The sequence below is a fragment of the Phalacrocorax carbo genome, chromosome Z (assembly GCF_963921805.1).
Source record: "Phalacrocorax carbo chromosome Z, bPhaCar2.1, whole genome shotgun sequence".
In the NCBI taxonomy this organism is placed as follows: Eukaryota; Metazoa; Chordata; class Aves; order Suliformes; family Phalacrocoracidae; genus Phalacrocorax; species Phalacrocorax carbo.
Window position 1 is genome coordinate 37236527 of NC_087548.1, and position 23998 is coordinate 37260524.

The 23998-nt window shown below is 41.7% G+C and overlaps 2 protein-coding genes across 2 annotated transcripts in view; one reads left to right on the forward strand and one right to left on the reverse strand.

The window, feature by feature from the left end:
• DENND4C (DENN domain containing 4C) overlaps positions 1 to 23998 on the forward strand; it is a 390193-nt gene that overhangs the window by 262135 nt on the left and 104060 nt on the right. The gene's annotated exons all lie outside the window — the stretch shown is intronic.
• On the reverse strand, positions 618 to 13499 carry PLIN2 (perilipin 2). The gene is made up of 9 exons (XM_064439581.1): positions 13377 to 13499; positions 11111 to 11167; positions 10831 to 11026; positions 10131 to 10213; positions 9346 to 9631; positions 8852 to 9036; positions 8209 to 8340; positions 7237 to 7527; positions 618 to 1585 (listed from the first exon to the last, which is right to left on the reverse strand). Exons 2-9 carry the CDS (start codon positions 11138 to 11140, stop codon positions 1451 to 1453), a joined length of 1338 nt encoding a protein of 445 aa, XP_064295651.1. The 5' UTR covers positions 11141 to 11167; positions 13377 to 13499; the 3' UTR covers positions 618 to 1450.

Genomic DNA, 23998 nt, shown 5'->3' on the forward strand with positions numbered 1-23998 from the left:
CCTCGCGCCTGCGTGCGGCGGGGGCGGAGGTCGGCAGACCGCCAGACTTACTGACAGACCGACTGACCGCGCCGCCGTTGTGCCGAGGGGCCCCCAAAGGGTCTGGGCATTGGCGGCCCGGCCCGTGCCTGGAAACCCGCCCCGAGCGGATCCCGGACCGCGTCACGGCCGCGCTGACCGACATCTAGAGGGCCCTTCCCGTTTAAATGGTTTTGTAATCGAATGGCAAAATGTGGCGCGAAAACTAAGTAAAACTCACACCGGCAGCAGGCTGTGCCGTTCAAACTTTTATTGCAAGGCATTTCAGTGACTAGGATTCCAAGTTTTCACAACAACCGAGTTTTCACGACAACCAAGGTGACAGGAGAGCCGAGGTGCCAAGCTCACGGCTGTACCCACTGCCCAGTAACGTTTCCGCGGCTGAACATAACTTGTAGCGTGCAACATCTCCACACTTGCTGCAGCCGCCCCCGCGGCGCCGAGATCCCCACCGGAGGAGTTCAGCCTGATCCTCGGAAAGAAATGTCACAAGCCCACTACCAGTCCAATTACCTTTCACCCCCACCGCTACAGTTGTACACTACGCTGTGTGCAAGTAAACACAGACTCAACATTCCTTAGCAATTATTCGCTTGGGGTTTTATTTAAACATAAAAAGGTCAATGCTGTCACCAGAAAGATCCCTACGTTCAATTCTTTTTTTGCAATTTTCTTTCGTCCCACATCTGTTTGTATCTCTTTGCCCTCCATTTTTCCTTACTTTTTACATTCGCTTCCCCTTTCTTCTACAACTGTCATCCTTATGCCTGGAGAACTTTCCTTTTTAAGCATTTACCCTCCTCTAGTCTCAGGCCCCACAACTGATAGCGTCAAGAGGGCCAAGATTTTTGCACGCAGAAGGCATAAAGAGAGAAAAGGAGTCCTTTTGTGCATAAAGCACTCTTGCCAAAGGGAAGCTCTAAGCTTCTAAGCTCTGTAGGTACAAAGCCGAACAAAAAGAACCTGAGAGAATCTGAGACAAAGTCTCTTACCCTTTCCGGCAGCAAAGAGGTAGATGAAGAAGTGCTTTTCGTGTAGACTGAAAGGGGAAGTTTCGTGGGCAAATCCTCATCAACTCCTTTTGTTGGCAGCCCGTTACGCAAAGCACTGGAGAACAGCGCTATGTCGGTAGGAGAACAAATAATTAACATAGATTAGATCAGTTGGCTACGCTGATGAGGCTATACCTGGCTTGTAGAATGGGAGCTTGACACCCATGCTAATGAATTAATGTAGCATGCATTCCTTGGGAGGAAAAAAATGAGAATTTTTATGCAGCTAAGTAAAACAGTACTCATTTAAAAAAATCCCCAAAATCCCTAAGCTAGACAGGTTCACCTTTAAAATGGAGAAATATAAGTTAAACATGGCAAAAGCACGTTGTATGAAAAAGACTTTTTTATGCTTCTCTTTATTCAGCTCTTTGCCCTGCAGTGTAAGGGCCGTTTGTGCGTGAAAAGTCTTGTTGATCGTCTTCATCCAAAGCCAAAATATCTGGGATATCATCTGACTCTGAAGACAGGTCTGTAATAGTGAAATCTGGAACCTGTGTAGGAAAGAAATTTCAATTAATTTAAAAGTAAAACCAAATAAATTTGTGCCTCTCTGAAGTCAGGAGACAAAGGTGCTCAGCATCTCTAGAAATCATACATAAAATACCAAATAGTGAAATATGCTCAGTCACATATAAAACACATAGCATTAAGACAGACCAAATACTATGCAAGACGTTGATCAGTTGCTCAGAAGGCAGGATTTTATAGTACAGATGGAGCAGAGCTGAACTTAGTGGAGCGTATTTAGTGAAACTGGTGACTGGAAAATTAAGAAAGGAAGTTTTTAAACTTATTTTGCCTTTCTTCCTTCCTTGGGAGCAATGGGCTATACAAAGGAACCTGCACTGAGGAGCTTCATACAGATTGCTCTGTACTGCTCTGCCTGCCTACCACATCAGACCTTTCCTAAGGAGACAAATATTGGGAACTGCAATCCCATTTGGCCTCTGTTTTAACTGCATGTATAGTATTCTGTACCGTTATGCAGCATCAAGTTTCAGGAATTGCCAGAGACATTAGTGATACATGGATGTTACTTCTAAAAATGTTGTCTAAGACACTTAGGAGCTTAAGTCCCAATGCTTAAGTCCCCTTAGTAGGACTTAGATTACTTAGGCACTTCTGAAAAAAAGGGATATAATTAAGCAATTTACTAATAACCAGAAGTTTTTTGCCCCAAATGAGAAATAGTTGCATCTATAGTTTGATTCATGGTTAGCTTCAAGGTTGGTGATGTGACATACTTGGAGCCAGGCACAGAATTATGTAACTTAAGCTTAGCACTGACTGGAGAAGCAGTCTGCTTCCTAACTGCAAAACACTTTTTATTAAAGATATTATGCAGGACAGATCTATGCTTTACCTGCTGTAAAGACATGTCAGAAGAACAGAGAACACAGCAAAGGATAAAGGGATTACTGTTTCAGCTATCAGGTTGTAGGAAGCACTGAATATGAATGACAGTTCCTTAGAGAGCAGGTAGCCATAGGGCACCAGGGGCTTATAAATATTAATTAAAATATTAATTAAAACTGAGCTTCAGAAGAACTTAAGCAACACATCTCTTATCAGGCACTAGTGTGAAGACAATGAAATGTGTAGACCACTTTGAGAACCTAAGCTTGATCAAAATAAGACCATTAATCTTTGTCTCCTAAAAAACCAAAAGGTACTAGGAATGGGGGAAACACATCTTCCTACCAGCAAGAATTATCTTAGATCTTTCTGCTTATGGCATTTTACCTAGAAGTCTAATTACAGAATTTGGGGAAACCAACAAGTTTTCCCATTATCAGCACATGACCCTGTATTTCTTACTGCAGTACAAATGGCGATATCTAAGGCCAAGTAGTCCATATGCAAACTCATTTAAAAATCTGCCCAAACAGATGGTTTAAACAAATTGTTTAAACACAGATTATTATTATTTAAATACAGATATTTACACTGAGTGGGGCACGTGACCATGTTCAGTAACTGCGTCTGACCAGTGATAATTTTCACCATATCCAAGGTTTAAGACACTTTTATTACTTATATCCATGTTGTTCTTACTGACAACACATCACTCAAATGTAAGTTTTTGCTTTCTTCATCTCCTTAACATGTGTATTATAAGCAGCTGAGTGCTTCAACGTACTAGTAAGATGTTCATACCCATGAAAGAATTTCAAATTGGACTGTATCTGTCAGCATGAAAGTAAAACAGGGTTGATGTCAGTATGATTTATCTCAGTTTTGAACATGCTAATTGTATTAAAATAGCATATTCTCACATCTGCACCAGTCTAACTAAACAATGCAAAGCCCTTGCTGTTCTGGGCTGCTTAGGTTAAGGATCTTCAGTTCCGTATCACTTTTCACAGCTGAGAGGAACTTAAAACAAAGCAATAAGTAAATTCTTGAACAAAGAATAAGGCCAGATATGACTCTTCTTCGTGCCACTTCACTGTAAGGTGCAGTTAGATCATTTACACGGAATAGTGCAAAACTTACAAAATCCTTGCATGGAATGGTGCAAAACATACTTAAGTGTTTTGCTGTCTTCATATACAAATGTTAATGTCAATACTAACTTAACTTTAAATTAATCCATTTCTTCTTGCTTAATATATTTCAGAACTGAGCCACTACCAATTTGAGAGATTGCTCTTATTTTGTGCACTTTCATAACAGGCACTTATTTTTAGTCATCAGAGACTGTATTATCCCAAAGAAATAACATTTCTATCTCAGTATGAAAACAAACACATTTAACAAAACATTGTGGACAATACCTCCCACAAGCTGTTGCAGGTAAGACTTTCTGATCATGCAAGTGACCAACAGATCAGGTTTAAAAGATATGCTAGGTCCCATTTTCTCTTTTTAATTATACGGCTGAGATAAGCGTCTGGGTGGTTTTTTGTGGTTTTTGGTTGCTTGGCTTTGTTTTTAAATAAAGAGAAATAATTCATCATTCGTTTCCAAATCCTTTCACCTATTTTACCGGCTATGTAGTACTACTGTAAGTTGCAGTTGAGAAAAAAGTCATCATTAGCAATGAGAGAGATTTCAAAAAGCTTTTCAGCTTGAGGCAAACTAACAATATCCCTGCAACTCCAGTCCTTATACAAATCTTGTAATTTGGATTTGATCAATGTGTGTGCTGCTATAAATATGATGTTTGTGAAACTTTTATACCATATGGAGCTATTTATTAATGTTATATTTAAAACTTCTGTAGCAAAGGATTGTCAGTAATTATAGAATAACAGTTCTCTGTTAAATGAGCCTGGAAAGGGGAAGTTTCAACTAGCATGGATGATTTTTATGTCATCTCTTAACCAATAATTTTCTGAATTCTAAATAAACCCTAAATAACCTTACCAGTGATAATTACTTTGTTAGTATTCTAACCTTTACCATTCCAGTTTGTGTGTGACTAGCAGCCTTCAACACTCTATTTCATGTAGTTTATCTGCCTTGCTGCGAACAGGATAACTATTTCCTCAAATTTTCAACATATCTGGTCTTATCTTTTTTTTAAAGGTTCCAGAGACACTTCACAGCTTTCTAGCCCAAGCTATACCCTCAAGAGTGTTTTCAGACTAAAAGCAAGCAAGTTTCTGTGCAGTATAGCTGAGCTGTTTGAAACCTGCAATTATGAACAGGTAAGACAGACGGAAAAAATTATGAGCAAGCTCTGCTTTCTACTTCACCTGCTTGCTGACATTCAGTAAAGCTAGACAGCCATCTAAGAGAGGACAGAACAGCAGTGCAACACAAGGCAGAACAGAGATGTATTACTCTTACATTAATAGTAGATGGTGCTGTTTATTTATCAGTCCTCACGGGAGTGAGCAGTTCGAATATCTTATTTGATTGATCACCTCAGAATGAAGGCCCAACACCTTAGTATTTCAATACATATAAGATGGGAAATCCTGTCTTTGAACTGGCAGCTGTTCCCAGACCTGATTAGTCCCATTCTGTTCCTGACCACCTCTACAACAGTGGATACACTCTAAAAATTTTATTACAAGTTGAGATAAAAAGAGGATATTCTCTAGCTGGGCTCATCCAATAGTTAAAGTACACAGAATTAATTGCTGAAAGAACTCCAGAAGTCTTAACTGAGGCCCTAACTGGAAAGGAATATCTCACCATCTCATGTTAAACAGCCCCCTCACAAAAAGCAAGTATTTAAAGCTTGAAGTTAACATAATCTTATCTGTAATCCTCTGTTGTTACAATTTTGTTTAATATTATGCTTAAAAGAGTGTCTTTGTAATACTCCTAGACCAACCCTGACTTAACAGCAAAACCAGCCCTCTCACATTAGAAGGCTAGACTACATGTAATTTGTTTCAGTGCCTACATTGTACCAGGTGGAGGCATTGTTCCACATAGCAGTATGTCACTAGGTGATAAGCTTCCTCTGAATTCCATTTTTGCTTCACACTGTTTGGTGACCTCTTTGGAAATGGCAGCCAGCACTGCTACACTAAATGATTGCAACCCAAAGTTGCACAGGGTATGCATTAAGAACACAGACTCAACTTACCTGGACATCCCTAAACCAAGAAACCTCATTTCTTAATGACTGTATTTCTCTTCCAGGGGAGGAATTCACAGGATTTGTTAAGGAACAATTCCACCCAAGTAGCTGAGTGTTAATGTACTTTACTCACCCCAGTTCAAAAGAGGGTAAATCAAGTTAAAACTGGTGTTTGCAGCTGAGGAGTATATACTGTTTACAGGGAGCCAGCCAGCAGTCTCATGCAGACAGAAAACCTACTGCAAAGGCAGGACACTTCTCAATAGCAGAACATCCATCAGCTCACAGCTTCAATCATCATTAAAGGTAGGCAACAGCAAGAACCACAAAAGCAGCAGCAAAGCTAAGACTGAATGGAATGAGGCACAGGAACACAAAGGAAGGAAGGAAATGCGGCAGCAATATCTTACCTACCTATACACACACAAATATCTTTTTAGTACGTGTCTACTTCATTTGTATTTCAAGCTTGCTTTCTGCTGGACCCAGTTTGAAAGAGTCACAGAACAGCATGTTACATTTGTTTTAAACACCACTGAAATGGAGACAGACTTTGGCTACTGAAGCATTTATTACTAACATACAAAATTAATTACAAAAGGATGGCTACAAAGGAAAAAAACCAACCGACACAAGAGCAGGCACCTGGGTACAAACAGCATGAATCTTGCCTTTATATTGCATATTTTAAAAATGTATTAATAATGATTTGGTCGGTCACTGGAACAGGCTCCCCAGGGAAGTGGTCACAGCACCAATCCTGTCAGAGTTAAAGGAGCATCTGGATGACACTCTTAGTCATATGGTTTAGTTTTAAGTAAACCTGCAAAAAGCAAGGAGGTGGACTAAATCTTTATGGGGGTCCCTTCCAACTTGAGATATTCCATGATTCTGTGGTTATGTTACTGTGTTATAGAATAGTTAAGCTTATACAGTTAATATTAGCACTGTCACAGCATTTAAGTAACTCCAGCTGACTCATTCAGAAACCCCACTTTCAGCTTGGGAATTCTGCACTCACAGAACTTTTGTCATGAATTATGTATCAGTAGAATTTGAGACAGTCAGATCCATAATAATCTAACGCATGATCTGCGGTAAGCAAGGCTATTAAATGCATTTCATAGTATGTAAGGCTTTTGCTTAGGCTGTACCAGAATTATGTAACAAATCAAATGCTTTTAGCTGTGGTAGGTTTTATTCAGACCAACGTTATTAACACCATTAATAAGCATAGTGAGGTTACTTGACAGACAAACAAGGCATCTTGACAACTGTAAGCTGCCAGTATTTAGGCATTTGAGACAGTTTTGAGGTTTTACAGCGGCTTAACTACACAGGACAATACAGCTCATGTGTGAGAGTGTCCTTTCTCTGGATCATTCCCCCACGCCTATGTTTATGGATTTTCCTCCAAGGTTTTTTTTGACAGCTACACTTGCTAAGGCCACTTGTTTGGTTAGTCAGCAGGGTACATTCATGCTATGCAGTTTATTCAGTTGTGTGTTCACGCTGTTTGTCTTTCTGGCTGGAGTTTTTCTCCCCTTCACCTTTGCTCTCAGCGTGCTGAATGCCAGGCAGTTGTGGGTAAAAGGGACCTACCAGCCAGTTGAGCGGCGTGTTGTTAACAAGATAATCCATCACATCATCCAGAGACTCCTTAATTTTCTTCAGCTGTCCTTTGCTAGTGGTAAGAAGGGTGTCTGATAATTCTTGGAAGGACGATGCTGACCGAAAGCTCTGGTAGACATCACCTGCCATTGACCCAACACTGTAAACCTGATCCTGCACATTCTGTGGCAGTCCCTGTAGGCTTGAGACTAGTGTGATGCAGGTGGTCTGAAGCTGTTGAGTGAGGCTCTGTGCAATAGCTAGAGTTCTTAACTCAATGTACTGGAAACAAAAAGCACAACAGCACATTAGTATCTCTTTGTGACTGTAACAGCTTTATGTTGCTCAAGATACAGAAAGAAGCAAAGTAAAGGGGATGTATGTAAAATAAAATCATAGCAGATAATAAACCAGGTCTTAAGTCTGAAATGTCAGAGTCTTGAAAGTACTTGATATTTCTTCAGTGCTCAAGTACTCTGTGGAACAGAAACATCAGTAGCTTCTACCTAACAACAGATAAGCAAGCTCTGGTTTCACCTCTGGATAACAAGTCAGGTAAGCAGGCAAGTATATTCTCAATGAACCGCTGTTTAAAGCTACATTAAGACTCAGTGAGTCTGTGCCTAAGCCTGCTGTACGCTAAGAAATTGTTATTTCTGGTTTGGCCATATCAGAAAAGTGACTCCCAACACAGGTTCACATGCTGAACAGGATGAACACTCTCTTGGAAGCAGAATGAATCCTAGGGTGTTTGCAGGAAGTGGGCTCATCTGAGAGTTTGGGCATTCCCTACTTTTCATAGTAGTCACTAGTCAGCTGCCCTGGGCTTCAGCATTCAGATTCCATGTTTGCACATAAGATTCTGTGATCTTAAGATGCCGCACACTTTAGCGACTGTTAGTTTGCCATTACCTTAACAGGATACAATCTGTTTATTTCTGGTTTACATTTACGTCTACTTACCTCAGCGCTATGCAGTTCATCATCATTTTGGCCTGTATTTTTCTTCCATTCTGCCCAGGATTGATAAAGCTTTTCCTGAGCATCAAGAAGTTTCTGATTGGCACTATTCATATTCTTTCTGGCATGCTCAATCTGAAATACAGCCAAATAAAGAAGTAAAGCAAGGAATCCAAACAGTTCCATTAAGGCTACCCTACCTTACCTACTTTGTAACCACCTTTTTAAATACTTGCTTAGAGATACCCGCAGCAAGAGCAAGCCCCTACAGAATCAGATATTTTATTAACAAAAAGGACTTAAAGGACTGAAGTGTTTCTAAATTGCAAGACACTTACTTCAGTGAATGAAGTCTGTGTCAGACCCAGCACTCTAAAACAGGAATATCACTTTAAATGTGCCGCCGCTAGTTCTGTGGTGCTTAAAGTTACAAGCAATTGCTGGTTAGTTTACAGCTCAGCCCGAGTTAGGACCTCTCCTGAATGGTGAGGAAAAACTCTGAAAGGGAGTTGCTTTATGTTTAGAAAATGCATTCAGTTTGAGAGCACAATTCCAGTTTTCCTATGCCTCCTTTGGCTGTTTTCTGCACTCTAAAACTATGCCAACATTTGGTTTTTAGACCTCAAGTGAAAGCTTAAAAACTTACCAGACTAACAGTGTGGTGGAGCTGAGAGATTGTCTCCTGGCTTTTCTGCTTAGCATCTCTAACTTTGTTTAAGGCTTGTTGGTAGGCACGTGTGTGGACCTTTGAAGACAGAGATCCTAGTCGAACATAGTAGCTTGGCTTTTGAACACCAACTTCAAAACCTTCAACTTTTGCAGCTTCTTTCTCTAGATATGTAGAAAGGAAGCAAATTGACCCCTGCAAGAAAGCCTAAGAGGTCTGAGGCAATTTTATTTGCTTAGTAATAGCTGAATACTAGACTTGTTTAGTAATCCTTTAGCACCAGGTTGATATACCACCATATGTGGAAATCCTTACTCTGCTTCCCTGTGAAGATGCTATTACAACCAGCAATGCAAAAGGCAGTTTGGGAAGTACATGTCCCTTCCTCACTATGACTAGGTAATAAATGAATGATTGCTTCCTTCTCACCAGTACCAGCATTCCAACAAAATCAAACCTTGAATTGGTCTTACCTAGTTCTGCTTCTGTAAGAGGGAGATACTGGTCTACAAAGATCTCCGATTTAGTGAGAGCACTGTCCACTCCACTGCTCACCATTTGCACCACACGACTTCCCAGGACAGTGTTAATGCTGCCATTGACAACTGACTTGGTCATTTCTACACTGTCTTGCATTGCTTCTTTAGTCCTGCCCACAACTCCAGTGATTGTGTGAGCAACAGATTCCTTGGCACCAGTCACAGTCGTTGTTACAGCTTCTCTGGCTCCAACAACTACATCCTTGGCATTGGCGACAACCTGCCATAGGCAATAGATTGATTCACTAGAAATATTTTCTAGAGAGCTACATAATCCAGGAAATATAAATTGACGCTAAAGCTTGTACAGGTATTGGTTACCTAAGAAATTCTGCACTGAAAACTTGTACAAGACAAAAAATATGGCTCCCACACAGCCTTCAGCTCAAAACACTTCAGTGAATGTAATTCAGGCACTATTTGCTTCATGCTGAGCAGGAAAGAGATAAGGACTCGAATTTTTAAAAAGATACCCACCAGTGAACAGCAGCCTTAGATGTATCAAATGGTGGGCAAATTAAAAAAAAAAAAAAAAAGGCTTCATTGCCTCCCAAAGGGAACAAACAATTCTACAGAAACACTTTTACTTCCTCATTGCTTCTAAGCAATGCGTCAGGGGTGCCTTATTGAAATCTGTCTCCCTGTATTTTTAGTGGTAATACAAAAGAGGAAGGCTGTGTAGTTCTTCTGCTTAGCATATGTACATGCAAAGAAATTACCTTGTCAGTGGGTTGATTCAGTATAGGCAGTCTCTCTTCAATTTTGTCTAGACCTATACATGCATAGCTGTTGGCAACTACAACTAGAAAAGAAATTACAATAGTTGGTTTTAATTTTTATTTATACTAAGGAAAAAACAACTCCAGCTGAGAATTTATCTTGAAACAGAGCAGACGCAACAATGCTTTTAAGCAGTTTCCTCCCCTTTCAGTGACATTTGAGGCAGCAAAGCCCAAGAGCAAGGCAGGTTTATAGTGCCAGAAAAAAAGCTCACTTGCAGGCACAGAAAATCCGTCCAGTAACTGTTAGAACAAGCTGAAGCACTTGGCCTTCTGCCACTTCATGACACGAGGCTTCTGGCTGCAACAGCCTTGTGACACAGTTGCCAAATTTAATCACAAGTGTTCTGGGTGAGAGAAAGTACAAAGCAGCATTTGAAACCAGGTGAAAGGTGAGGAAGGCGTTGTGCAAGACACTATGTAACCATCTCGGATATCAAGATGAGTCAGTCAGTTTAGTATTGCAAAAGATGTTAAATCACACCCATCCGTAATCAGTTACTCAACAAGTCAGGCAACATGTTCAGCCAACTACCTGAAACAGCACTCCAGATCAGCATGCCCATACTAAAATCTAAGTGCATCTGGATATATAAAGCAATGAGTTGAATTAAAGTTAACAGCTCCATCTTTGCCTTACTTTGTGGTTCCAGTTTCTGGATGATAGGCATAGCACCTGTCATGGCCACTGAAGTAATTGTCTTCACTCCTTTCTCTGCCATCTCACATACTGACTTCAGATAAGGATGGTTATCTTTTGTGGTAATGTAAGCTGTGGACACCATATCATAGGTGGAGCTCACCAAGGGGAGGTTGACAACCCTCAATACAATGTTCTGTTTAAAAGAGAAGGAGGTAAGTCGACTCCTGTTTTTCTGAACTAGACATAAAAAGAAATTATGGAGCTAACTCAGACATACCTGGTGTGGATCAATTGCTGCCAACGCCATTTTTTCAGGCTTTGAATCTCACACAGCCTGTGAAAGAAGCATATCTGATCATCCTCATATCTATTTCACTTAATCAGACTCTGAAACCAACAACCCTTTTGTAATCAACCTCACTGATCTAGAGGATTAGGATATTCACATACTTGCATACAGGAATTACATTTTATTTTAACAAAATTTAGAAATCTAAAACTGTTTCCTAATTACTTTGGCTTAAGCAATACAAATGGGGCACATGCTTTTGTGACAAGATGGGGAAAGGCTTTGAGGTACATCAGTTCATTGCAAAATTACCAAAGAGTTACCAACTGGTGGACTGATTTATCTTTTCTAGAAGAAATAGACACACTTGGGCTTATCTGTTCAGCCAGGACAAAGAAATACCAATCAACAAGTCACTAAAACTCTAGTTTAGGATGTTTAAGTCAGATGAAGAATCCACCACAAATATCTTTAATCAGATTACATCTCCTACTAGCATAAGGGAGTCAAGTTTTACATTTGAGTCATCACTGCTGTCCCAAATCTTGAAAACACATGGAAGATTGAGGTGAAGCACTCATTTCAGTAACCTCAGCTCAAACCTCACAAGTCACTCCACTAAACTCAAGTTGTTCACTATCTCTAGTGCCATGCCAGATGCCCATGTAGAGCTCCCCCACTCAGCTTGCTAAAAAGTTAGCATTCCTATAACACACAGAGCATAGGACTTTCCCACTGTAGAAAATAACTCTCCTTTGTGCTAATTTCGATTTAATTATTACCCATCCCACACAGAAACAGGCTGTGGTCACCAGTTATTCAACAAGCCTACACCACTCAATTATTTTCCAACATGTATTCCAATGGAGAAAATACTAACAGCTCTCCCCATATGAGCCCTATAAAAGGAGAGGGATATTGTAGTACCACACAAGGAGAACACACAGAAGTGCATTGTCATCCTATGTACGTATGCAGGCTGAACTAAATCTGCAAGAAGCACTTTTTGCATTGATGGTTTCTCATGACACTTAAGTTCCAGAAGAACCTGCATACACGAACGCAACAGAAAGGCAAGCTAGAATTCAACAGGACTGTGGTTTTCAAGGCTTTCTGCTAGGTTTGTCAAAGAGCCAACAGCAGTTTTCTTTCTTGTACGTGTGGCAATATCAAAAGGAGTGCGTTAATATTCTGCCTGAGGTCAAGTAAAACTTTTCCCTTGCATAATGGGGAACAAGAACAAAGACATGCTGTTAATATGTGCAAATATACCTGTAAAATGTTAACACACGTGCCATAAGGTAACACCTGTAATGAGATTAACCACTGTACACAGAACATACAAGCAGGTAACAGACAAGGGTTACAGCAGTAACAAGTAAGTCTTGCTTCCATCCATCAAGTGTTGAAATACCCACCGAAACATGCTGTGTTTCTCATAGTATTACAAGTTACATTACTTAGAGTACAACTGAAGTTCACTTTGAACTGCAAAACATGCTGTAGACCAGGAGAAGAGGCTAGAAGTGCAAAATCTGGCCTCTGAAGGAAGAAGGGCCCTTTAAGGATTATTCGGTATTTGTAGAGTCCCAAAAGATCCAGCTACGCATGGCATGGATTTGAATTTTAGTGCTAAAATAGGCGGGCTAGTCTGTGAAGTTATTGCTGCTCTTAAAGACAAGGAAGATAGCTAAGACCTTGCACAGTTTTGGAGATCACTTCAATAGTCTTAGCTCTGGCAAAAATCAGTACAAAAGTGTATTTTGGAGACAGCAAAAAATCTTGAACAGGAAGCGGAATGAACTAAGTCACAACTTCAATTTCTGCTCTCCCCCGCCCCCACGCTATGGGAAAGAAGTTAAAGTCCGGAAAGCAGCACGACGAGCCACGCAGAAGAATCAGGAGGCTTGCCCCGGCTAGCCGTGGTGCCCAAGGGAGGAAGGCATCCCCATTTTCAGGGATCACCGGAGACCTCTCCGTGTTCGGGGCGCTGCAAAGCCGCTGCCGGGGACAGACCAGCGCCTCAGCACTTTCTGGTCCCGGGAGCGTCTTAAGCAGCCCACCGAAACGCACCGGGATCGGGCGGACCTCAGGGGCGGGGGCGGCGGCAGCGGAGGCGGCCCCGCAGAGAGCTGCCGCCGGGCGCCACCATTTTGCGAAGCCAGCCCCGCCGGCCGAGAGGGCGCAGAGTGCGGCCCCCGCCGCACCGCGGTCAGGGGCATCCGGGTCGGGCCCCGCAGGCGGCCGTACTTACGATGGAGGGAGAGACACGCCACCACTGCCACCGCCGCTGACTAGGTAGACCCGGCCTCGCCCTGCTATTTATCGGGAGCGGCCGCCGACGGCCGCTCTCTCGCGAGAAGAGAGCGCGTCACAGCCGCCGCGTGTCGTCATGGCCGCCGCGCCATGTCACCGCCGCTGCTGGGCGGGAGTGGGGCAGGGCAAGGGGTCGGAGGCATAGTCTGCCCAGTGCCAGTCAAGCGTCTGAGGAGGCAGGTAGAGCCTCGTCCTAAAACGGAAATCTTAGCAGGAATATGAACAAGTAGGAACGAGGAAACTCCTGTTCAACTGGTCTTTCAGAAGAGCAGTTGCTAGTACTTTAATACAAACAAAAGGACCAGAAGGACTTGTTGATCTAGGCTTTCAGAGGCCCATAGGCCTACAAGTAGCCTAGCCAAGAACAGATAGGTTACAAACAAAATTATCTCTTCTCTCATGCAAATATTTCAGCTATCTGCTTGGGGGCTGTGTGGTCTTAAATTAATCACCTCTCTTTCTTCACCCAGCACCTCTTCACCTGGACTTGTCCCAAGTGGGGCTGGAACACAGGGTGAAGTGAAAGAGGGGCTAACTGACTCTAAGACCTCCAGGCAGCTGCCCATCCCTAAGTGAGCTTCCTGCTCTGAGAGGCAGACAAGCCTCCAGTCTTCTCCAGTGCTACAGGTCCAGTTCAGCATGCTCTCAGACAATCAGCAGATTTAAACATGCATTTGGTATGCTGTAACTTTCTTCACTCCAATGGTGCTCTTCACTTGTAACCTATAAACAAATGAGATGCACACCACCATTAGGGATATCAGACCATCAGGGAAGAATAATTCTAGGCAAAAGTACAAATACATATTTACAATTAAAGCTGTATTTAGCTCATTGTTGCTGTAGTGACAGGGTGTCAGAAGAGAACAGGCTGACAAGGAAGATTCGGGCCTTAAGTGTAATTGTGGGGGATGAAATTGCAAGTAACTTAGCACTGTTTGACATGTCCTTGAACTAAAGCAATGTGGCAGTAAGAGACAGAGACAGGAACGTGGGAAATGCCAAGAAGAATTTAAGTAAGCTAAACCAAATGAAGTAGCGCAAATAGAACAGCCTATTAGAATGTAGCGTAAGGCACGTGCTTAGAGCTAGAGCAAACAGAACAGCCTATTAGAATGTAGTATAAGGCACATGTTTAGAGCTAGCTGACAAATAACAGAAATTGTTTGTGCATGTGATTGTGTGAGGAATGTGTTGAAAAGATATATAAGCAATGAAAAGCTGACAATAAAGATCTTCCACATGTAAAATGTGTTCATCTGATTCGTGTCAATATGGAACTGTTTGTGCTTGTGTAACTGAGGGACGTTCAATTGACTTGCTAACTGTCTTAATGATTGGAATGTTGATTGGCGATTTGTTGCTAACAGTGGAAGCATCCTGATACAAAGGAGAGTGCCAAGATGGGGAAGGCCACAAATCAGCCAGTGGTGATAACAGGGAACTTCTTGGCTCAGAAGGCACTGAAGCATGAAAACTGGAGGAAAGGTAATTCCGGCAGGGGGAGATTGCGACCACCGACCCAATTCAGGACCAAAAAGACTTGCCCCCCCCAACCTGTAAAGAGCATGCGTGCTAATCTACATGGCAAGCGTGGCTAATTTAACTACGGCTGACCAACGGCAAGTGGGATGCTTATCACTGACCAATAAGTGTAAACTTAGGTGTGTTTTTACTAATTGTTATTAATTAAGTAATTGAATATAAACCCTGTAGTATTGTATGATGGTATGCACGTTAGGCGGAAGGATCCCCCGTGCATCCAGCGCTGCTTGCTTGTCTCTATTCAATAAATTGTAAACTTTAATTGAAATTCCGTTTAAGGCTAAATTAATTATAACACTCAGAACATCTGTCAGGAGTCCGTGACATTCATCCCTGCAGGTAATCACACACATAAACATGTACAAAGAAATCCTACTTGAGCTAGTCACTTTTGCACAAATATTTTTCCAAAAGGAAATTTTAACTTCCTTCCCATAAAACTTCAATTGTTTTAGTGGTTAAAACTGACAACAAACTGTAACCAGAGCGATAGAATTAACCAACCATGGATGTTGCTATACTCCTTGTACAGCCCTATCCAAATGGATGTTAAGTCTGGGGACATGGAGTATACCAATCAGTGTATTCTTTGATCTGTATTTTAGTCCCTAGGTAATCATTAATGTGAACGAAACAATAGACAATGTGCTTCTGTCAGAAAAGGATGACAAAATGTGGTTTCATGTAGTGGACTGAGAAAACTGGCCAGGACTGCCAAGATTAAGAGCCGAGTAAGTAAAAGGTAATTCCGACAGGGGGAGATCGCGACCACCGACTCATGGACCACCGACCCAAGTAACATCACCTCCTCAAAAGAGAACAATGGAAGAGGACAACTGAGCCTGTGCAGTAATTTACATATGGAACGAGCAAGTTTGTACCAATCAGTAGAAGGGACAATAATGAATATGTATGAATAGGTACATTTTTGATCTATAAATTGTATGGGAAGGGTGTGTAAGGCATGCACGTTAAGAGGAGCGATCCCCCTTGCATCCGGCGCCGTGAATAAAGACTGCCTGCTCTTTAATACTAAATCGGTGTTAAAGAATTGTTTCTGATTTTACCGCATTTTTCGGTAACAAAACCACCTTATCTCTAAGCCACAGACTCCTTGATGTTGTTTCTGCTCCTTAAACAAAAGTCAGCTGTACAGATTCTGTTTTAACTTTTACTGCTTAAAATAAATACACCTCTTTTTCTGCTCAACAATAAATTCCACCAGTACAAAGCAGTCCAGTAAGGAATATCATTCTCTGCCCAGGACAGGGGAAGAAGGTACCTTTCCTCATTGGACTGACCACCAAGAAGAGTCTGAGTTGTACGTATCAGGAAGAGAATACTTCCTGCAAAGCCTTGGTAGCAAAATATACAAGCTATCTATTATTCTTATTTATTTATTATGTATATTCATCTGTTACAGTATTATAAAATGTCCTTTGCTTACTGCTAGAGAGATTCTGACCCTTGTTCCCACAGAACACTATCTTCCTGGGGTGGGGGAAAGGGCATCTTTTTTTTCCAGCCGATTTCAAGAAGACTTTCCCAGAATGGTTATTCACTCTGCTTCTGCAAAGAAATTACTTCTGTCTTCTTGTTCCAGAGCAGAACAGATGGAAGACTGTTCTGGAATAAAACACAAATTTTCAGTTCTCTGAACTGCTTTATTACCTCTCTTTTAGGATGCATACCAAACACTTCACAGGTACTCCACTCTTTTCCTTACATTGATGTTATCTGACACCTCCAGTTGTTTCTCATTCAGAGTCATGCAGCTTCTGAAGTGTTTACACTTCAGTGTTTACAGTCATGCACCCATGACATCCACAAAATTAATTAACGCCTTTTGTCAGGGTTGACTGTAATGGGAATTCTGGAGTATTCCAGGGTGTTTAGTTACTAATATGCATCACCATTATTTGTAGAACACGAACACCCGTGACTCATGCAGCCCAGGGACACACTCTGCCAGAATGCAATAGAGATAGTGTTGTCACCGAAATCGGGAATAAACCTCCTAACACCAATGTAGTGTTAAAAGGCAGGCATTCTTTATTTACGGCACCGGATGCACGGGGGGGGGGGGGGGGGGGGGGGTGGAATCGCTCTTCCTAACGTGCATACTGTCAGATCTAATTGTGCCGGTTAAGTACATGCTCTATATACATATTCAGTAGTTTTCCGATAAAAGATACATTATATTCATTATATGCAAATGTAATTTACTCATGCCTGTTGGTGTCTCCGGGTGGTCTTCAGGGGTCTCTGGATGAAGGATATATTCTTCTTCACTGTGTCCGCTAGTTCACCCTTGCTTTCGCGCAAACTCAGTCCTGAGATTACGTATGCACTATCCTTGAGGGATGGTCTGTTCTGGTTTAGCGTTTGCTCTGCAGTTTCTTATCTTTATGGTTCTGTACATCTGCTTTTCTTAAGGTCAAATGTCATCGTAACTGTTTAGGCACTTCTTATCTTGAAGCCTTTCTGACTCCCCCAAAGCAACAAGTTTTAGTCATCTTGCAGGCTGTTACTGTTAAGGCTACCTCATTACCCTGGCTAAGTTTTGGCTCCAGGCCCCAGCATTTGTTGAGCTACACTAGATTGCATTAGTAACACCCAACCATTTATTCCCTGAATCATTGCTACCTAAAAATGAGGCTTTAATCCTTAAAGCAGAGGTTTGGACCCTAAAAGTGAGGGTTTGGGATCTAAAAACTAGGCTTTGAGCCTTAAAAGAGGGGTTCTGACAGAAGCATATTGTCCGTTGTTTCATTCACATTAATTATTACCCAGAGATTAAAATACAGATCAAAGAATATACTGATTGTCCCCAGACTTGATGTGCAGTTGGATAGAGCTGTACAAGGAGTATAGCAGCATCCATGGTTGGTTAAATTCATCACCCTGGTTACAGTATCAACCACTCAACAGTTCTTGGCAGGCTAAGAATTCAGATTCTGGACATGTTTTTCTTCACAACCAGGACCCTTTCTGTATCTGATTAATTCAGAGGGCCTCATCCAAAATTCTGAAAAACTAGGAACTTGCCTCCTGACAACCTTGTCTTGGTAACAAGGTGGCAGGAAGGCGGGGTGGAGGGGGTGTTACCTCTTGGATGGACCAAATTCCTCAAATATCTTAAAATAGAGATAGGTGTGGTCACAGTGAAGTCTGAATAAGAGGAGGGCAGGAGAGCATCAAGTAAAGCAGTAGTAACAGGTAACACAAAAGCCTGCCACACCAGCCATTGCAAAAAGAGGAAGGCAATAGTAGTACCTCCTATCCTTCTCTTCCATAGGGCAAAGGCAGATGTTTAAAGTTATGTAATACATCTAATGAAAGAATTTTCATTCTTTCAATCTGAGTAACACATTAACACATTCACCCACCCAAGTCCATTTAATTACCATATTAGAACAGAAGTCAACCTACCTACCCTTAACCTCAGAAAAAAATGTAAAAGTTATGAAATTATGGATCAGACAATAAACATGTCTACCCTCTGGTGCATCTCTTGTAAACTCATTGTAATGTCTTCCATGACAAGAATAGGTCAGGTTTCACCCTCACAACCTTTGTAACATATCTCTGCCAGAGATGACAGCAACAGAGAGAATTCAGGTCTTCTATCTTTTCTGATGACCTTAGTACAGCAAAGAGGAGGAGATGCATTCTTCTTGCTGCAGTGTCAGGGCCCAGCGTGGGCTGGTGGCTTCCTGGCAGCTGGGAGCCATGGGGACTCGCCGTGGGGGTAGCAGGGCTGGGCCTGGCTCCCACCACCCCAGCTGGCAGCCAGGCAGCTGGGCTGGGGGTGGGCAGCTGGGGGCAGCCCCAGCCCAGGGATTGGGAACCTGATGGGGACTGGGATGGGACATCAGCCCAGGGGCCAGGCAGGGCTGAGGGGAGCTGGAGACCGACTGTCCCTGCTGCAGCATCGCTGGCACAGGGGCTGATGGCCCCAGGGCGCTGACATGGGGTCCCAGGCAGGGGTGAGAGAGGCCCTGGGGGAGGCTGGGCAGGGCTGGTAAGCCACTGGGGCTCTGACAGTTCCAGCTGGTTGCAGGTACTTTCACTTCAGCAATGAACCCCATGAGACCAGGGTATCAGCTGTTCACTAACAAGGTGACAGAAAGGCCAAAGGGGAGAGCAGTGATAATATCTGTAGGGTTCTGAGCGGGCTGATACTATTCCTTTAGGAATAGGAAAGTCTAATATACCAAGCCAGAACCGACTAACACTAGTGTATTGGCAAGATCTGATGCAAGGGTCTTCACTTGACCTCACAACCAGTGGGTGGAACTATATCCTGGGGTGCCAAAAATGGGGGAGTGAGAGCTCCCCCAACAGATTAAAGCTACTTTTTAAAAAAAAAGTAATCATGCTTCCACATCAAGATAGCTAACCAGAGTCTTTACTCAGTCTTTAGGATGACTGTTCAAAGCAGAGAAGTGGTGACACACTCTTAATCATGTTAGGAGAAACAATCCATGCACTTGTCCTGCAAAACAGAAAGCAGAGAAGGGTGAGCCTTTGGAGTTGTCAAGAAAGGAGTCATAGCCTTAGGAAGCTGGCAGGCTTGAAGGGACTGCCTCTAGCCATAGTTTGAGGCTGGCTGGTGTGAGCTAGAAGCACAAGAAAACTAACATGCCTTCTGGGCCTCAAGTTCTTACTAGTAGCATGAGCACTGCAGTAGTGCTCAGCAGTCAGGATTGCTGCAGGGACACAAAGAAAAAGGTGGTGTTCAGAGCTGTGAAAAATAGATGGTTTGGGGTCCATAACATAAATAATCATGTCAATTGATTATAATGCTTCCTCTGACCTTAAAGATTTCTAATATTCAAAGCACATTTTTCCATGTTTATGAAATTTGCTTTGTCATGTGAGATGCAAGTAATTCTTCTGAATGGGGAATCAACGTACTTATGTTGTACCCCCTGAGGCTGTTACCTGTGAAATAACACAATTGTCAAGGCTATCATCTGTCAGTTCTCTCACTTTTCCCCTTTCTTTGCAATCCTGCCTTGCACCATTCTGTCTGTGGATCTGCAACAAAATCCTTATCCACTTAAGCTGTCTATCTTACTCCTTGGTTTTGGAGTTAAGCCTTTGGTATGTTCCTGTATGAAAAGCGTTCCCCTGGTCTTCATTAATTATGCCAATAGTTTCCCTGCTGTGACTCACTTGGTTTTTCCCTCTCCAGGCAGACAATATTAGATTCATGAGGTGTGATCCTTCTTTTCTGAGTCCACACTAATTGTCTTTCCAAAGATAGTATCCTTATTCTGCTCTGCCTAAAAGTAAAGCACTCCGACTTTTTGTTTCTGAGCAGCATGATTTGCAGGTTTTCTCTATTATGTGCTCCATTTCCTCTGTAATGCACTTATCTTCTGATGTGTCTTATCTTTTGTTAGCTGTCCAAAGTTCATCACCTCTTACCTCTTCAGCTGTAACTGAGTTAACCTGACATATGATTCAAAAAAGATGAACTGGGGAAAAGGTGGTTCTCCTCTGAAGGCTTGAAGAAAGGCACAGGCAAGCAGAAGTACTATCAGTTACAAGCAAACAAGTACTATTGCCCATGTAGTGAGTATGAACCACTGACACCACAAATATGATGTGTTTAATTAAGACAGAAGAAGAGGGAAAGGGACCAGTTCATGCTGGCTTGAGAGGGACAGGGATTCAATTACACATATCTACTTACTGTACAGGAGATTTTTATTCATTCAGCTACTGTTGTCTATAACCCTAACAGAGTGTCCTTGGAAAGCGAGGCAGCAACACGTAGCACCTTCAGAAATGTCACAGCAGGCCTTCATGTCTCATATGACATATATGATGCAACTCCCATCAGCCCACATATAGCCCTGTAGTTTTCAGGCTTTACAAAGTCGAACACACTAGATGAGGCCATGACAGAAGTTATCAATAAGGCAGTCTGTTTTAAAAGACAAATTACTTCATAATGACATACTAGCAGAAAGAAAAACAAATACCCTAGGTATTTGGCAATTATCTGGGTACCATCAGTTAAACAATACAGCAAATTTTGTATCGACATTACCATGATCCCATAATTATTTAACTGTATTTCATTAACACCCAGGAGATGGAGTTATGGATGAGGATTTTGTTATGGTAGATACAACACACAGGACAAGAATATCCAGGCTCTGTTCTAGAACTAAGGAAGGGATCTATTACTGCTAGGGGATAAAGGACAGCAAATTACAAGATTTTAAACTATGGCAATATCATATTCAGTGAAACTGAGAGCCATAAGCCACCAGCTGAGGTGTCTGAGGGGACATATCTGAAATCATAATTTATAGCTGCCTAAAAGCTGCAGCTGGAACTGTTGTGCTAGCCGGAGGCCAGAGAATTTTGTTCTTAAGCACTTCTGACAAGGACATGCCTTCTTCACATACAGCACACAGGCATAGATCTAGGGAATTATGGTTAGTACTGTTAAGTCCGTGATACTGAAAAAATCCCAGCTTCCAGTTTTCAGACTGCTTTGTACTTTTCTTAAGAAATCAGCATTCCAAAAATGTTTCTGTGGTTTTATATAAAGTTATGGTTTATTCCTCTTTGAGAATGTAATGCTGTTCCGTCAACGTTAATCAGTGCTGTAGCAGTTCATTGATATCGTCAGTGGTAATAGTGACATTCAAGAATTCTCAACATAGTGTGTACAAAGAGTACCTTGAAGACAGTCCTTTCGGTATTTTCCTGGCGAGTTTCATATGATTTCATTTTTTGATAATTCAGTCAGGGTTTTTTTATTTATAACTGTTGACCAAACCCACAGACTCCTTCCTAGACAATAAAATTGTGATATGTTTACTAAGCTGCATAGAATAATAGTTATAATTTGAATTTGACTGATGCCATAGGAATGCTGGGTACAACACATTAAATGGATTGTGCTATGACGACATTATCAGTCTATTAAGCTACTCCAATACCTTCACTCATTTCTACTTCTTCAAAATGGCTTTGTTTTGCTCTGTAAGTTATGCCCATGAACACCATCATTGCCTGTATGTAAGGTGATCTTCTCAGTCAGAATTTATAACATAACCACAGAACACTCTATTGGTTGTTTTCAAGGCATTCTAATGTGGATGTTATTTTTAAGAGTGCACTGCCATTTCAGTAGATGTCTGTGAGTCTGGGAAGGATAGAGGGTTCAAGAATTATTTAATATTGGCAATTCGTCTGCTAGAGATGTGTTCTCATATTAAAGACTAGTACATTCTAGACAACAGTCAGATAAGAAAAATATGTTTCTTATTACAAGGTGGTCTGCTTGTCCACTGGTGATTTGACAAAAAAACAGTAGAGTAGTGGAGCACAAATAACATTCAACAACTGTCATGTTTGCTCAAGAAGTTACACAAAACCCCTCATGTTGGTGAAGCCTGTATTTTCTAAAAGCAACACTGGGAAATTTTAATAAATCAGAACAATAGTTTTTTAAGTGTGGTTGCTGCTCTATCTAATTTCATTTTGGTATTGGTAGGAACTACTTTGGTGGAGAACTAGGGCATCTCTAAAGCCAATGGGCTTTAAGTGTCAGGGATCAAAAAGAGTCAGACTGCTCTTTAAGGGAAAAAAACCCCTGAGTCAAGGGTAAGCCCAGCACAGGCAGTAGCCTCAGTGGCAGCATGCATTCCCACAGGATCTGTCTGAACAGGGTACCCAAGCAGGGTCAGGTTCAGGTTGGTGATGATAACAGGTCCCATCAACAGTCTAGTAATCATCAGATAAGGCAAAGTAATGTATCATGTTCAAGGTGAAATCAGGAAATCCAAACAATTCAGGAGCAATAGAAGACGGGGGTAGAGAAAGTTACATGGACAACACAGCTCAGGCCAGGACAGGATGCTCAGGCCTGCACTTAAATGGGACACCTGGGCCATGGGGCAGAGGCTGCATGAGTGGTGGTCCCCAGTGAGACTAGTTAAGGCAATTAAGGCTTTTAAGTGCACTCATGGCCTTGATATAAAGTTGCAATTTGCACCTTTAAGTCGTGTGGATGAAGAGGTTTATATATTTTCCTTCCTTACACTTTCTAGGTGATAATAATGACTCTAGATCAGCTGATGGGATGACAATTATCCTAGAAAGAGAGGGCTAGAAGACACATTAATAGATCATTATTTCACCCCCCTGTCTGAAAGAAAGGGCAATAGTACCTCTCATTTCTGACAGAAATCTTTCAACCTGTTTTTAAGACCCTCTGACAATGAAAGTGTCACATCACACACAGGCAATCTGTGTCCTACCATTTATAAGGTTTCCCTAATATTTATGCAGAGTCTTGCCCAATGCATTTCAAGCATATTAATGGTTCTTCTTTCCTCTACAAAGATTGATACCAACTATTCCTCTTCTCTTCTTTAGGTTGAAGAACGTAGTTCATCCAGCTCTTCTTCTTTGGTCACATCTGTTCAGCCTGATGATACTCATTCTCATCAATCATGTCAGCTTTTTCTCAAGTAAGAGCACTGTGCTCAAACTGAACCTTCTTAGGCAATCTATATTACCATGTTGGCCTGTGTCCTAGTAATAAAGCAATGTTGACTTCGTAGAGCTAGCCTGCAATCTGTTATAATTCTCAGAGTCCTCTCTGAAGAACACCTGCCTGACAAATTGTTCATTGTCCAGTGCCTGTGTAGATATTTCAATATCAGACAACATCCTGCATTGAACTTTAGTCAATTTCATTGGATCTTTTTATTTAGACCATATCTTCAACATCTCCAATAAGCCAAGTTCATTTTGAAATCTGATGCTTTCCTTCATATCTCAAGTTACTGATTTCCTTGTTTCAAGAGGATGACTGCCAATGTAACATAATACTTCAGACAGACAGAGTAACATTCAGATGACCTTCATAAGTGTGCAATGAGCTACTGGAGTTTTCCATAAGACTTGTTACTATTAATCATATAACTCCTGACCTTTGTAACATGACAAGGTGTGACTGAGATTACTCATTACATTATC

Coding starts and splice junctions, on each gene's coding strand:
- PLIN2 (XM_064439581.1), bottom strand. CDS start 11,140: ATGGCGTTGGCAGCAATTGATCCACACCAG. Junction 11,027..11,110: donor CAGCAATTGATCCACACCAG/GTATGTCTGAGT, acceptor TCTTTTAAACAG/AACATTGTATTGAGGGTTGT. Junction 10,214..10,830: donor CCAGAAACTGGAACCACAAA/GTAAGGCAAAGA, acceptor TTTCTTTTCTAG/TTGTAGTTGCCAACAGCTAT.